Source organism: Morus notabilis, unplaced genomic scaffold (genome assembly GCF_000414095.1).
Source record: "Morus notabilis unplaced genomic scaffold, ASM41409v2 Scaffold4203, whole genome shotgun sequence".
Lineage (NCBI taxonomy): Eukaryota > Viridiplantae > Streptophyta > Magnoliopsida > Rosales > Moraceae > Morus > Morus notabilis.
In genome coordinates, this window is record NW_010360238.1 from 1,142 (window position 1) to 16,518 (window position 15,377).

General features: G+C 40.9%; 3 protein-coding genes across 3 annotated transcripts; 1 reads left to right on the forward strand and 2 right to left on the reverse strand.

Moving 5' to 3' along the window:
* Positions 1–2,011: 2,011 nt before the first annotated feature.
* LOC21384652 (A-kinase anchor protein 17B) lies at positions 2,012–6,087 on the forward strand. Its single transcript, XM_024164238.1, has 5 exons — positions 2,012–2,596; positions 2,683–2,824; positions 3,478–3,637; positions 3,864–4,055; positions 5,878–6,087. The coding sequence occupies exons 1-5, from the start codon at positions 2,089–2,091 to the stop codon at positions 5,881–5,883; spliced, it is 1,008 nt and encodes a 335-aa protein (XP_024020006.1). The 5' UTR covers positions 2,012–2,088; the 3' UTR covers positions 5,884–6,087.
* Positions 6,088–6,620: 533 nt separating this feature from the next.
* LOC112091209 lies at positions 6,621–7,759 on the reverse strand. Its single transcript, XM_024164234.1, has 3 exons — positions 7,385–7,759; positions 7,028–7,099; positions 6,621–6,935 (listed from the first exon to the last, which is right to left on the reverse strand). The coding sequence occupies exons 1-3, from the start codon at positions 7,757–7,759 to the stop codon at positions 6,621–6,623; spliced, it is 762 nt and encodes a 253-aa protein (XP_024020002.1).
* A 5,008-nt stretch (positions 7,760–12,767) lies between these two features.
* LOC21384653 lies at positions 12,768–14,236 on the reverse strand. Its single transcript, XM_010096050.2, has one exon. The coding sequence runs from the start codon at positions 13,993–13,995 to the stop codon at positions 13,138–13,140; it is 858 nt and encodes a 285-aa protein (XP_010094352.1). The 5' UTR covers positions 13,996–14,236; the 3' UTR covers positions 12,768–13,137.
* Between the last annotated feature and the right edge of the window lie 1,141 nt (positions 14,237–15,377).

Sequence of the window (15,377 nt, forward strand, 5' to 3'; positions counted from 1 at the left end):
ATGTTGGCCATCCTGCCCTGATTCCATCGGTCGACTTATGCGGTCGACCGGTCTGCACTACATCAGGTCGACCTGTGCGGTCGACCGAAGTGCACACCACCGGTCGACCGGTGGTGTTACACTTTTCTGTCACCGGTCGACCGTTGTACACTGGGTTTGACCTTGTTTTGCTGAAAAACCCTGTTTTGACCTCAGTTTTTGAGGAGAACCCAAATTAGCTTCATTTGGGGACCTAGAGTAAATGGATTAGCTTCTTTAATCCATGTTTTGAGATTGAAAACCCTTGGAATGATGATTTGAAACATGAAATGGTTTGTGAAACCAGTAATTGAATTATGGCACACTAATAGGAAATCAAATAGTATAATTGAGATTGAAATTGCTTTAGGAATGTGAATTGGATCCTAAAGCGTGGTTTTGTATCAGTGCTAGTTGAGGACTCGGATTAAGGGACTTGAGGAAGTAAAAGTTAAAATAGTGCAACGCTAGGTAGGTTTGGTATTTGCGAGGTAGGATTTCTTACCCTTTCTTTGTTAGCCTGTTTTCAAAGAGTTTTGGCATTGCAAATGATTTAAAGAAAGGGCATGTTTGCGAAAGAAAAGCATTTCAAAAACAATAGCTTGATTTTAGCTATTGGGATCATAATCAACTGTTTCATAAAATTTAATGAATGATTTCTTAAGCCAAGAGATTTTGTGAATCGGTAAACCGGCTGATGGCATAGATATGATGTGGAGAGTGCATCATTGGGGGCAGAACCCGAAACCTGACCCAGGGATGTTAGGCTTGTGTACGTGGTTGTGTAAGTAATTTATCATAGTATAAATTACTGGCTAATGCCTGTAATATGAAGATTTTTAGTTACATTCCTTTCAGAAAAAAGGATGTGAGATTCCGGCTGTTGTGTTGGAACCGAATGTCTTATTATTCATTTATTTATTTATTCACTTGCTTACTTATTTATTTATTGGTTTATCAAGTTGGACATGAGATTGGAGTTCTTCTTATGAATCCAGATCTAGGGGTGTTTGCGGTCGGTTTGGACAAATTTTTTTTTTTATAGAAAAAACCAACCAAACCAAAAATAATTTTTCATATTTCTAACAAAAACTAAATTGAACCAAATTACTCATAAGCGGTTTAGACGGTTTGGTTTGGCCAGTTTAAGTTTAAGACTAAAAAAGTTTTCAATAATTAATAAAAATTCTAAACATGTTAATTAATAAAAAATAGTAAGATTCAAGCTTACAATATAATTAAAAAATAACAAATATCTAACAGTTCACCATTTAAAGTTTTAATACAAACTAATAAAAAATATAATCGAGTGTATTTTATAAGTGTATAACCTTTATTATGTCCAATAAAAATTAAAATAAATATAAAAAATATTTTTAAAATTAAAAAAATTACATATGTATATTTTTGGGCGGATTATAGAGCAATTTGGGGAGTCTAAATCACAAACCAAATAGTTGAAAAAATTAGATTAAAAACCGGCCAAACCGTCCAATAACTAAAAAATAATTAACGATTTGGTTTGATTGGATTTAGATTAGGCAGTTTTCACGGTTTGATGAATTTTTTGAACACCCCTGTCGAGATTCTCTGTCTAATTTTTAGTGTTTTAATTAGTGTATAACTAATTAAATTACACCACACCATCCCATAATAAATACTAAATAATTAGTTAAAAAACCATTTAATTTTTTTATACGACGTAACATGATAAGCACTAAAGAATCAATTAAAAAATAATTTAATTTTTTTTACGACTTTACATGATATATTATGTTCATTTCGCTGATTCGAGTTTATAATTTGAATTTTATTATAGTAAAAAACTTTCAGAAACAGTTATATTTAATTTTTTTATTACAATAAAAAATATTCACGTGTCAACTCAAATTAAAAATTCGAATCAATAAACTAAACAACCATAATTTGTTAAACATACCAAAATTGTACAAAAAATTTGAGTTCTGTTTCTATTGTTTGGTCGTTTATCTCGCGGCTCTCTCTCTATGAAACACTGGTCAGTGCAAAGCAAAAGCCTTGATTTGCAGAGAGAAGTATCGAGAGACAGAGATGAGCATTCGACCGTTGGATTCACTACCACCAACAGAAACCCTAGAGATAGAGAACGGCCTCTCGCTCGTCCCGCGCGTGAGGCTCGACCTCACGGTCTACCCGGCGAGCCCCTCCGTGACGAAGCCCATCGACGAATGGAAGCTCAAGCGAACCCTAATCGACTTCCTCAAGAACTCGCTCTTCGTTCCCGAGGAGGACCTCCGGATCCGGCGGGTCAAGGACCTCAAGAACCGCAAGCGCGACGATCCTCTCGCGCTCGGCACGCTCTTCATTCGCGACCTGGGCTCCCTCGCGGGGACCAAAGGGGAGAAGAACGACGGAGAGGACGCGAAGAAGGCCTTGGAGGAGTTCTTTGATTGGCGAAGGCGCATTGTCGAGAAAATGGATGGAATTGAGCTCAACATCGAGGGGTTGAAGTTCAGGCTAAAGGCCGCCGTTCCGGCGTCCGATGATTTCGACGGCATGAAGAAGGATTGGGAGGAGTTTTACGCTTTGAGGAATCGAGGTTTGCATAAATTTGATGGCTTTTTTGTGAGATTGAGAGGGAATTTGATTTCGAATTGTTGACATTTTGGTTTACTGTATTGACAGGGTATTCGAAGAGTGGGAGGCACGAGCCTGATACTATAGTGATAAGGGGCGTTCCGTCGCGGTGGTTTGCGGAGCCTCGGGTTTCGTCGAAGCCTTCAATGCTGGTTACTCATACAATCTTTTCAACATTTGGAAGAATAAGGCATGTGTTAGGAACCCGAAAATCTGAGCTTTAGAGCTTTATTAAAAATGGAAAATTATATATGGGCGGTTTTGAGACTTCGACCTCTAAGATAGTGTACAGTATTAGACACTCTCTATAAATATTCTTTTTCCTTTCTCCCCTCTTCTTAGCAACTAAACCCCTTATTTATACTACTATTAAGACCACAGTATTAGACACTCTCTATAAATATCCTTTTTCCTCTCTCCCCTCTTCTTAGCAACTAAACCCCTTATTTATACTACTATTAAGACTATTAAAAAAAATTCTAAATATTAGGTTCCTACCAGCATGTCAATGTCCTTCATTTGCTTTAGTCTCGCTAATGGTTTTTTTTTGGTTTTTGTTTTTTTGCATTCCGTGGTATCTGTAGACTTTTCTTCTGTTAAATTTGTCACCTTCTTGATGACGCTTACATAGGCGGTTCGGGAAACTGCTAGCTTGAGTTTTAGAAGTTTGGATTTGATTCGTAATGTCCAAGATATGACTTTGGAGTTTCGTTTATTTCTGTCTTTTGAAATCTATGACCTGTTTCCCTTTCAAGTTGCTACAAATCATGTCTCTCTCTAATGTTATGGCCTTAGCTAATTATGCATCTTCCTTTTTGCCCCTTTTTAACTCACACTCTATAGGAATCTTAATGTGGCTGAGGACGATTATCTAGGTAAGGATGCCGACGAGGATGGCGCAGACATAATTTCGGGGCTGCACTGTAAGATTGTGGTTCAATTTGAGAAATTCTGGGACTTCTATAATACTCTAAAAGTATTATGTTGCCGGTCATTGCAGAAGGTAGCAAGTTTGTTTTTCTTTAGATATTATACAATTGTTCTAAGTTTAGAAGCTAATTCAAAACTAAAAGGGTTACTTATCTACCGTGCTGATCTAATTACCAAGAACTCACCATGCTTTGTATAAGTTTGTAAGATTTACTTCTTGAAATGCTAGAGATGATGGTTTACTATTTGAATGACATTTTATATTGTTTGACAACTAAAGATCACTTGCCATTGAGCAGCAAGGATCGAGATTGTGGGCCGATTTTGAGGTTACTTGGGACAGGGATGGATTTTTCCGAAATACACCAAGTCAAATTCAGAAAAGAAGTGGGAGAGAAATGGCACCTGCACATTATAGAAGTGAAGCGCCGAGGCGACAACAACACATCTCACGTTTAAGTTCTGATGATATGCCTCGAAAGAGGTTTAAGGTTAGGACCAAGTAACAAAGTATTTGAATAAAACAAATCAGTTTTGCGAGGAGGTTTCTTAAGTTTATGACCTCTTCCAGCATCGATGTACTGTTATCCCAAGAATTGCTACCCAAGAGGGGGTGGGGTGAATTGGGTTTTTAAAAACTTTTTGAAATCAATCAATAGTTATTGGAAAGTTGGCTCTAATCACAAACAAATAATAAGACTAGATGAACAAGACACAAATGAATAAGTGATTAATCAAGAATATGATATTAACAAAGTCAAGAATAATGATAAAATGTAAAAGCACTCTATAAAGTAAAATTACAAGATACACAATATACCACACAAATAGTAGAAAAGAGATAAAATTAGAGAGAGTGCAAACACTATTTTATACCACACAAATAGTAAATAAAAGAGATTAGGTTAGAGAGAGTGCAAACACTATTTTTAGTGGTTCGGCTATAAGCCTACATCCACTGTTACTGAGCAAATCACGACACTTTCTCTTCTACTATCTAGATCGGCTTTTGGCTCGATCACCCCAAGTATAAAATGGTGAATTTGTTTCCCAAGGTTCACTACACCTATTACAACTGTCAAGCTTTAACAAAAGATGTTGGCCTATCCTATCTCACCAAATTTACAAAAGAGGTTGGCAACCTAAAACTTTTGTGGAATAATGAAATTTGAGAGCTTGATCACTCAAGTAAATCTCTCTCAATTTTATTTTATTACAAGTAAGGTACTAGGAGATGTTTTCACAACAAAGCACAAAATTGTCTCAAGTTTTGCTCAAAGAGTGTATTGTTAGCTCAATATGAAAGAAATCAATGCAATCTTAGTTCAAGGATGTTTGGATACTATTTTGGAGCTGTTAGAAATGTTCAACAACCATTTTGGATACTATTTCACATTTCTTGGTACTTAAAGGGTTTTCTCTTGTTCAAAATGGTTATTGAACATTTTAGAGCTCCTTATAGTATCCAATCACCCTTGAACTAAAATTGCATTATTTCTTTCATATTGAGCTTTCAACGACTCTTTGAGCCAAACTTAGACAATTTCTTGTTTTGTTGTGAAAACATCTCCTATCACCTTACTTGCAATCAAACAAAGTTGAGTGAGATTTTCTTAAGTAACTAAGCTTTTAAATTTCATTATTCCACAAAAGTTTTAGGTTGCAAACCCTTTTTATAAATTTGGTGAGAGGATAGGCTAACATTCTTTTTTAAAGCTTGGTAGTTACAATAGGTGTAGTGAACCTTGAGAGACAAATTCATCGTTTTGTACTTGGTGTTGTCAAGCCGAAAGGCGATTGAGATAGTGGAAGAGGTGGGGTTGTGATTTGCTCGGTAACAGTGGATGTAGGCTTATAGCCGAACCACTATAAAATAGTGTTTGCACCCTCTCAACCTTATCTCTTTTATTCACTATTTGTGTGGTATATTGTTTAGCTTGTGATTTTGCTTTATAGTGTACTTTTACATTTTGTCCTTATTCTTGATTTTGTAAATATCATATTCTTGATTAATCACTTATTCATTTGTGCCTTGTCCATTTAGTCTTATTATTTGTTTGTGATTGGAGTCAATTTTCCAATAATTATTGATTGATTTCGAAAAGTTTTAAAAACCCTATTCACCCGTCCTTTCTTGGGTAGCAAATCTTAGGAGAACATGTACCATTGCCATTGGGTTAAATATCAGATTGAATACTTTCATAATGGTTCATGCAATTTCATTCCATCTTTTCGACCTCTTTTTTCTGTTCAATCTTTTCTTTTCTTTCTTTATTCTGTCTCGTCAAATCTAACATTATGCTTTTGATGTAGGAATAGAGAATATCTGAAAAATCTGGAAGATCTTTCAGCACAAGTTCACGAGTAGCTCAGCATGTCACAACCAAGACCTTGGTCTTTTACTCTTTAGATTTGAATATGTACAATTAGCTCATTGCATTGCAGCGTGTAATAGCTGAATGCTTGGCCTGGTATATTTTACGCACAATATCTTCATAATGGTGGTGATTTGATCATTAATCATCTTTATACTTTCCCATTTTTACTTATTTTCTTTTCTCCATAGGCGTCTTGCCATTTTTGTTCTTGCAGGGTAATTCCTATGCATTGACGGCGCTGAACCCAGATTTTAGTGCACAAACGCTCAGATCAAATGCACAATTGAATTTTATCTTGCACTAGCCACCCGTTTCATTGCCGGTTCTCTTCTGAGTTTTTGCATAGCAAAATGTTGAAAACATTATGTTAGGCTCCCGTGTACCTGTAACACCAATCAACACACAACAAACACAAAGAACACCACAACTAGACTATTAAAGGAACCTCAACCAAAGGATCCAATTCATTAATCGTCACTGGAACAGTCATGAGCTCAGCTCGGCCAATAATACAAAATAGTAAGAATAATTCTCTCAACGTGTCCTTTTCTTGCACAATACAATTCCTTAAAAACCCTCAATCCGTTGTAACCTCCCTACTCTCTAGGCACTATTCCCTAGCCTAGCCTAACCGTCTATAAGCCAGCTCAGCAACCTTCACGCACTCACATCCCTTCCCTAATTGAAGACGTTGCGAGCTCCTCTAGAGTACGTCCGTTCATATTTATTCTTCTTAAGCTCAGGTGTAACATTACTCCCCTCCTCAAAAGAGACCTTGTCCTCAAGGTCGAAGGTAGGGAAACGGACTTGCAGCTCTTGGACAACCTCCCAGGTGGTGTCCTCGATGTCCCGTCCTTGCCACTTAACCAGCACTTCCTTAAAGGACTGCCCCCTTGCTTCCTCAGGCGCCCCTACAGCACGCTCTTTGGAAACAGTGGTTCGGGGATGTCCGTCGCGGTGTCGACAACCACCGGTTCCTGTGAAACCGCACGCCTACTCACCACCTTTTTTAGCATAGACACATGAAAAACTAGATGCACCCTGGAACCCTCTCGCAGCCGAAGTCGATATGGCACTGGACCGACCTTGCCGATCACCTCAAATGGGCCATGATATTTTGGGGCCAACTTGTTGTTGGGGCGCCTGGCCACGGAACCCTGCCGATAAGGTTGTAGTTTCAGCCAAGCGAGCTCCCCAACCTAAAACTCTCGCTCCACCCGTCGTTGATCCGCATAGCGCTTCATTCGTTCCTGAGCATGCTCCAAGTTGCAGCGTAACTGTTTCAGTTGCTCATCTCGTTCTGAAAGTTGCATATCCACCGAACCAACTGCGGTTCTGCCCCTTGTGTAGCGTACCAAAGTCGGGGGAGCCCGACCATATAATGCCTGGAAGGGTGTCGTGCGGGTAGCACCGTGAAAATTGGTGTTGTATCAATATTCTACCCAACACAACCACCTGCTCCAATGCCTAGGCTGGCAACTGGTGAAACACCTCAAATACGCCTCCAAACAACGATTAAGAACTTCTGTCTGCCCATCCGTCTGAGGGTGGTATGCCGAACTCATGCGTAAGGTGGTCTGTTGGAGGCGGAATAGCTCTCTCCAAAAAAGGCTAGTGAACACCTTATCCCGATCACTTACTATACTCCGAGGTATGCCGTGAAGGCACACCACCTCTCGACAAAACACCTCTGCCACCAACTTCGCAATAAACAACCACTTGAGAGCAATGAAATGCGCGAATTTGGTTAAGTGGTCCACCACCACGAAAATGACCTCATGCCCATTAGATTTAGGCAGAGCCTCGATAAAATCCATCGAGATGTCCTCCCACACTGCCTCAGGAATGGGCAACGGTTGTAGTAACCTTGTCGGGCTCGTTGACTCCACCTTATTTTGTTGACAACCCCCACACTCGGCCACAAACCGTTGCACATCCCTTGCGATACCCGGCCAATACACATTAGCGCTAATTCGCTTGTAACTCCTTAGAGCCCCCGCATGTCCCCCCGTTGGAGTTGAGTGGAATTCCTTCAACAACTATTGCTTGAGTTGGGAACCCGCTGGAATTACTATTCGTTGTCGATGCAGCAACACCCCACTCTCCAAGGCATAATGACTTACTTGTGCCTCTCCGCGGCTCAACTGATCCTTGAGGGTGCGAAGTTTGGAGTCAGCGGCTACCTTTCACTCTATGATCACCATGTCTAAAAATTGGGGTCCCGAGATGGCCAGGAGCTCCCCTCCTTGTGCCCATCCACCCTGACGAGACAATGCATCAGCCACTACATTCTTTCTTCCTACTCGGTAGTGTATGTCAAACTCAAACCCCATCAACTTCACTAGCCACTTTTGTTGTGCCGGAGTACTAATTCGTTGTTCCAAAAGGAAACGAAGAGACTTTTGATCGGTGCACACCACAAACTTCCCGCCAAGAAGGTAAGCTCTCCATTCCTGGATGGCCAGAACCAGGGCCATAAGTTCCTTTTCGTAAACCGATTTGGCCATTGTTCTAGGCGACAACCCCTTGCTAAAGGAAGTCGCCGGTCGCCCTTGCTGTAATAGGATTGCCCCTAACCCTGCCCCTGATGCATCCGTCTCCACCACGAATGTGTCCTTGAAATCGAGTAATGCAAGGATTGGGGTCTCCGTCATCCGCTGTTTGAGTTCCTGAAATGCCCGATGCGCCTCCTCCGACCAAGTGAACTCCCATTTCTTTAACAACTCAGTCAAGGGCCGCATTATGGCGCCGTAATTCTTAACAAAATGACGGTAGTATCCCGTCAAACCCAGGAAGCCTCGTACCCCTTTTACTGTGGTTGGGATTGGCCACTCAACCATAACCCGTATCTTCCCCGGATTTGCCGCCACACCCTCCTGTGATATGCGATGCCCTAAGTATTCCACGGAATCCTGGAAAAACAAACATTTTTGTAGGTTGAGCACAAAACTCCCTTCCTTCAACAGCCCCAACACGGTGCGTAGATGACCAAAATGCTATTGTGAGCTGTGGCTATAAACTAGTATGTCATCCAGGAAAACCAAAAAAAATTTCCAGAGCAGGGTTTGAACAACTCGGTCATCATCGCCTGGAAGGTAGCCGGAGCGTTAAATCAAGCTTCGAAAAGCAAGAAGCTTCGTGTAGCTCATCCAACAATTCCTCGATTATAGGAATTGGGAATTTGTCCAGCACTGTTAACTTGTTTAACTCCCGATAATCCACACAGAACCGTCAACTTCCGTCCTTCTTGCGAACCAATAACACCGGACTTGAATAGGGGATTTGGCTGGGTCTAATAATCCCTGCCACTGTCATGTCGGCTATTAAGCGCTCTATCTCATTCTTCTGCGCGTGGGGATAACGGTAAGGCCTGATATTCGGGGGTTTTGCTTCAGGATGTAGTATGATGGCATGATCCCCTGTTCTGGACGGTGGTAGTCCCAGTTTTCCCGAGAACACCAATCCATACTCCTTTTCCAACTCCTCCACATAAGTCTTAGTTGCCCCATCATTCCCGGTACTGGGTGAAGGAGTACTCTGCCACTGCACCAAATAACACTTTTCTCTCTTCTTTGCCATTTTAGCCACGGCGCTAACCGAGATAGGCTCTCGGGATAACGCCGTCACCCCAATCAACCGATGTACCTTCCTTTCCAACTCAAACTCTAACCACATCTATAAAAAATTCACCCTAAAGGTACCCAGCTGGCTGAGCCAACCAGCCCCCAAAACCACATCTACTCCCGGAATTTTAAACAGGTATAAATCCAACTCGAACTCCCACCCAGGCACTCCCAAACACACTCCATGGCATATGCTACCAATAGTCACGCAGTAACCATCGCCTACTTTTACTGCGTATTCTGGAATAGGGAACCCCGAAAACTCCAACTCATTAACCCTGTTCCAACTGATAAATGAAGAATTTGCCCCCATTATCGATTAGGATGGTTACCTTTTTCCCTGTATGTGACCGTACAGCTTCAAGGTATCGCCCCCATTGACTCCCGCTAAAGCTTACAACCTCAGGTCCGGTTGGAGGAGCAACAATCCTTCTTCTTCCTCAGAATCTATTCTGCCATGGCCTTCCTCTGGTGGTGTCGCCTTCTTTTCAAGCTCGTCGTCCTCTTTTGCCGCCGTTTCTAGCATCTTGAGCGTACCGGTCTTGCACCGGTGGCCGCCAACCCATGACTCTCCGCACCAGAAACACTCTCGGTTATCCTTCCGTCGTTGACGTTCCAGCTGTGCCGGGCTCAGACCACCACCACCCTCTCTCGATCCCGTTCCAGCAACCTTGTGGGTCTGCTCGTGTGAGGGACGCTGGTTGTTAATAGGGGCTGAACTCCACTTGTTGGGGGCCAAATGATTTGTCGTTTGGTGAGGTGAGCTAGAAGGAAAGGAAATATGTGGTTTACTTTTCCACGTGTTCCCTAGGCCTTCATTTTATGCTCTAGCTGTAGCGCCAATTTAATTGCCTCATGTAGACTCATAAGTTACCACATCCGGACATCATCTTGCAGATCTTGACTCAACCCATTCAAGAAAATTCCTAAGGTAGTAGCTCAGTCCATTCCTCGGATTCGGGCCGACAATTCCTGAAATTGTTCCCCATATTCCGCCACCGAGCCCAGTTGTCTCAGGCCCACTAATTGTTCTTGAACTGATCTGAATTCCTTAGGCCCAAAACGCTACCCGAAAGAGACTTTTAACTCATCCTAGTCCATGCTCGGTTCTTCTTCCATGACCCACTCGTAGTATTCCCAAGCTTTACCTACGAGAAAATCTGCCACCACGTGGACATGAGCGTTGGGTCGAACCATGTGGACTCGTCCACCCTTCTCTCACCGGCCACCCATCTCTATCAAAAGGTGGTAAATCCACATGAGGTGGACTCCCTCCCAATCGCCGTTGTTGAGGAACCAGATTGGGAGGTTCGCCACCAGCCCAAGGCGGTAATTCCTCTCCTAACCTGCGGCGGTCACCCCCAAACTCTTAGCGCTCAGGACTGCGCCTCCTCTCCTGATGGTAATGGCCTCCTGTCCAAGCTGTTGGTTACTCCCTTTCAGGTGTTGCCGCCTGATATCGCAGCGCGTCCGTTCGCATCGTGTAGTGCAGTCGTCTGGCCGTAGGGAAACCTGCGGACGCCAGATCCCACAGTTCACTCTGTCCTGCTACGGCGTTGGTCTCCTCTGCTCCGGAGGCAGGAGCGGTGGCCGCCTCCTTCCCTCGTTCCTTCGACGAGGAGTCTGGTAACTCGCGATTGAAATTCTCGAAGCTCTCCTTGACGAGGTTAGTCACCAACTGAGGTAAGCCCTTGAGACACTCCTCCAGACGATCCACCTGATGGTAACGGCCTCCCGTCCAGGCTGCTGGTTACTCCCTTTCAGGTGTTGCCGCCTGATATCGCAGCGCGTCCGTTCGCACCGTGTAGTGTAGTCGTCTGGTCGTAGGGAAACCTGCGGACACCAGATCCCACAGTTCACTCTGTCCTGCTACGGCGTTGGTCTCCTCTGCTCTGGAGGCAGGAGCGGTGGCCGCCTCCTTCCCTCGTTCCTTCGACGAGGAGTCTGGTAACTCGCGATTGAAATTCTCGAAGCTCTCTTTGACGAGGTTAGTCACCAACTGAGGTAAGCCCTTGAGACACTCCTCCAGACGATCCACCCTTGTCAACTTCTCTGCCAATTCGTCCAGCTTCTTCTCTAATTCCTCCACCCGATCGCCACAAGTAGCACCTTTCGTCATCCTCTGCTATCCCAGATCGTGGATGTCTCTGATACCAAAATGTTAGGCTCCCGTGTACCTGTAACACCAATCAACACACAACAGACACAAAGAACACCACAGCTAGACTACTGAAGGAATCTCAACCAAAGGATCCAATTCATTAATCGTCACTGGAACAACCACGAGCTCAGCTCGGCCAAGAATACAAAATAGTAAGAATAATTCTCTCAACGTGTCCCTTTCCTGCACAATACAATTCCTTAAAAACCCCCAATCTATTGTAACCTCCTTACTCTCTAGGCAATATTCTCTAGCCTAGCCTAACCGTCTATAAGCCAGCTCAGTAACCTTCTTCACGCACTCACATCCCTTCCCCAACCGAAAACGTTGCGAGCTCCTTTAGAGTACGTCCGTTCATATTTATTCTTCCTAAACTCGGGTGTAACATATTATTTGCTTCCTCTTCGTCTTTCTTTTTTTTTTTCGCCAAATTTACACTGAGGCACTAAAGTAATGCGGAAAAGATATCTTTGATCCAGATGAGTTAAATCAATGGTGACCTTATATGTGGCCACTTAATTTCAAATGTCATTTCCCAAAGACGCAACGCATTCATTTCTTTAGTTGTAGTTGTTTTGTTTTTACTTAGAATTTACTTTGGTTGAGTTTTTATTATGTTTGAAGTTCCCATTTGGGCCATATTGTCTCCCCAACTTTTCCGGGTCAATGTGAATGGCAAACTATCGCCAGCCTTTGTGAATCCCCCAAAAAGATTCGGGAAGAACTGTGGTAGAGGCATGTCTTCACGTGAGCAAATAAAAAAAAAAAAAAAAAAATTGAAAACCAAGTTCCTTTAAAAAAAAAAAAAAAAAAAAGCATTCTTGTTTAATGTTAATGATTTTTGTTTGAAGATTTCTAAACCCTGCTACGGTCGAAAAGTCAGCGAACGTACTCATGCGCATTTTTTAACAAATCTATGTGCTGTATGACTTTGGACTAATCTGCAACTTTGATATCGTCCAAAGTACTTGATCAAGAAAAGAAGCAAATTCTCTTGGCTTTGTCTTCATAATCAGGAGTGTTATACCAAATCTTTGGCGTTCCCTCTACATAAAAGGTTCAATTATTATATAGCAACATCGACAAAATCAATAAGACTTTCAAGATCATTACAGAATCACACGTATCTTTGAGTGGATTCTTCACAATTCAATTGCTTTAAGCCATAAACAAAAAAGACATCATGGGGTCTAAAAAAGTATCTACACAATTTCACTCGGATATGAGTTACTTTCCAAAGACTAAACGCATATTATTTACAATACTAATGAACATGTCAAAGAGAGAACAGATTTCCAATCTCAACCCCATGCAACAAATGAAAAAACAAAATATACACAAAAGAGCCTAAATCTAAAACCCAGAAAAAAAAAAAAGAATGAAAATAGAGTTAAAAAAAAGTCAACAAAATTCACCAACTTTTCTTATGCCCATGTTGTGGAGAAGACTTCTCTTTGGATCCTCCGGCGTGGCTAATCCTAGGAGAAGACGCTAACCCTTCGGCCACGATACTCCTATCACTCAATTTCTTGACATAATCTTTCTTCTTTGTCAACAATCTTGTTCTTCCCGAGCTCTCTTGCAACGTCGGAACAAGGTACCAACTAATAGAAGTGCACAGAATTGCAACCGATCGACCAAACACAGTCAACACCAACAAGATCAAGATCACAACAACCGGCAAGTAAAATGAAGGCCTCTTCCACATATCAAGCTTCATATTCCACGAGGAGCTCCACTTTAACATCTTCTTGTTATTCGATTTCGGTTTCGATTCTTTCTTGACTTCTGTCACAGCAATAGAGGTCTCAATAGGAAACTTGTCTTGAGATTCTGAGTCACTTGTTGCCTGCTTAATCTCTTTGACATCTTCATTCTTGATAGTACTACAACTTCTCTTGGGTTTCCTTTCCTTCTTCTTGTTGTCTTTGTTGGTGTTATTGTTGTCCTTCAACTTGACCACAATCGGGACTAAATCGTTGGAGTTCTTGTACACAAAGCCAACTAAAGATGTGTCTTGAGAGCCGGTTTCCGCGTAAATCTTTTGCCTCTTCTCTTCAAGATCAGCTAGAAGAGCAGAAAACTTGTCAAGCCCACGATTGGCATAAGGGTTCTTGTCCTTGTTGTTATGGCTCTTACAGAAGCCGGATTTTCTTGATCTTCTTGGTGTTGAACAAGGACTAGAACCTGCACTAGCACTCTTGGGTAGTTCATCCTCTAGATCTTCTAGCTGAAAATTTGAGACGCCACAGATCAGAAGTTTCGGCATATGGGAAATTTGGGTTTTGGCTTTTGGGAAGTTTTGATTTTTGATTAGCTTGATTTTTGGTTTGATTGAAAGAGAGAGAAATGGCTATATATACTAATTAATGTCGGAGGGGTCCTCTTGAAGACCAGATCCAAGCAAAAAATGGTCAATCAAAAGGTTTGAAAAAAATGATGTCCTGTAGAAGCTTCCCTCACATTGTTTTTGGTCTTGATTGACTTGCTTTGCTTGCGAAGGGGGAAATAATGCAATTCATTTTTCTTTTTCCCCTTGAGATGATATAGTACAAAGTTTTTCTATTTCTTCCAAACTATAATATAGTAGGAAGAAAAGTTTGCAGCCTTGAAATATTCAAATTATAATAATATTGTCTTCCAACCGTGTCTGTGGAGAAGGAATTTGAATGGGTCCAGTTTTGGAATTATGGACATTATCTTATTCATATATTATCAAAATACCAAATTTTATTTTCTATCAAAATTGGAAAACTCGGTTAAGGGAGAATTTGTCTTCTATAAGAGACAGTTATATATAGTAGGATAGCACAAGGTTAGTTGGCAGATGTAAAATCAAATGATTTTTTGGAAAGTTACAGAATGGAACATTGGGGACTATGAGGAGTACCTAATCAAGTGGAGAGTTGGCTCTGATTGACATTCTTTGAGCATTACCATCTGATTTTATTTGAAGGATTTATGGAAAATAATATCGTTAATGTTATGGCAGTTTCTTTGTTTTTTTTTTTTTTTTTGCCCGTCTCGTACATCCTAGAGAATCAGACTTCTTCTGATGCAGAGGAGAGATGGAGATAAAAGTATTACCTAGTGTGTTTAGGTCTAGTTGAAAATTGAGATTATTGAAGATGTTTTAGAAACAAATGATACTTAAAAAGAAAAAAAAATCAAATGACATTTAACTTGGCCTAATTATTCATCTGTCTAACATTTTATTCTTTTTGTGCATGTTAGGCTAAGTAACTATTATTTTTTATGTCTAATTATTGATCTGTATAACATTTTATATAATTTTTAAATTATTGTTACATATTTCTCAATAATTAAAAAAATATATTTACAAAAATAAAATTAATTCATTTGAACTTAAAAATATTAATGATTAGCATTAATTTTTTTTTTTCATATTTACATGGGCAACAATCAACAAAATTAAATGTGTGATTTACAATCTCATACCTTAATAATATATTTGTTGCTTATACTAAGTACATTTGACCTGATATAGGTGATTCTTGTAATCAGCTCATATATACCCAATCTCATCTATGGTTTTAGCTAGAGCATTATATATGTTTATTCTTTAAAAAAAAAAAAAAAAAAAAAAAAAAAAAAAAACGACACAACCACCAAACACCCCAGCCAAAAAGT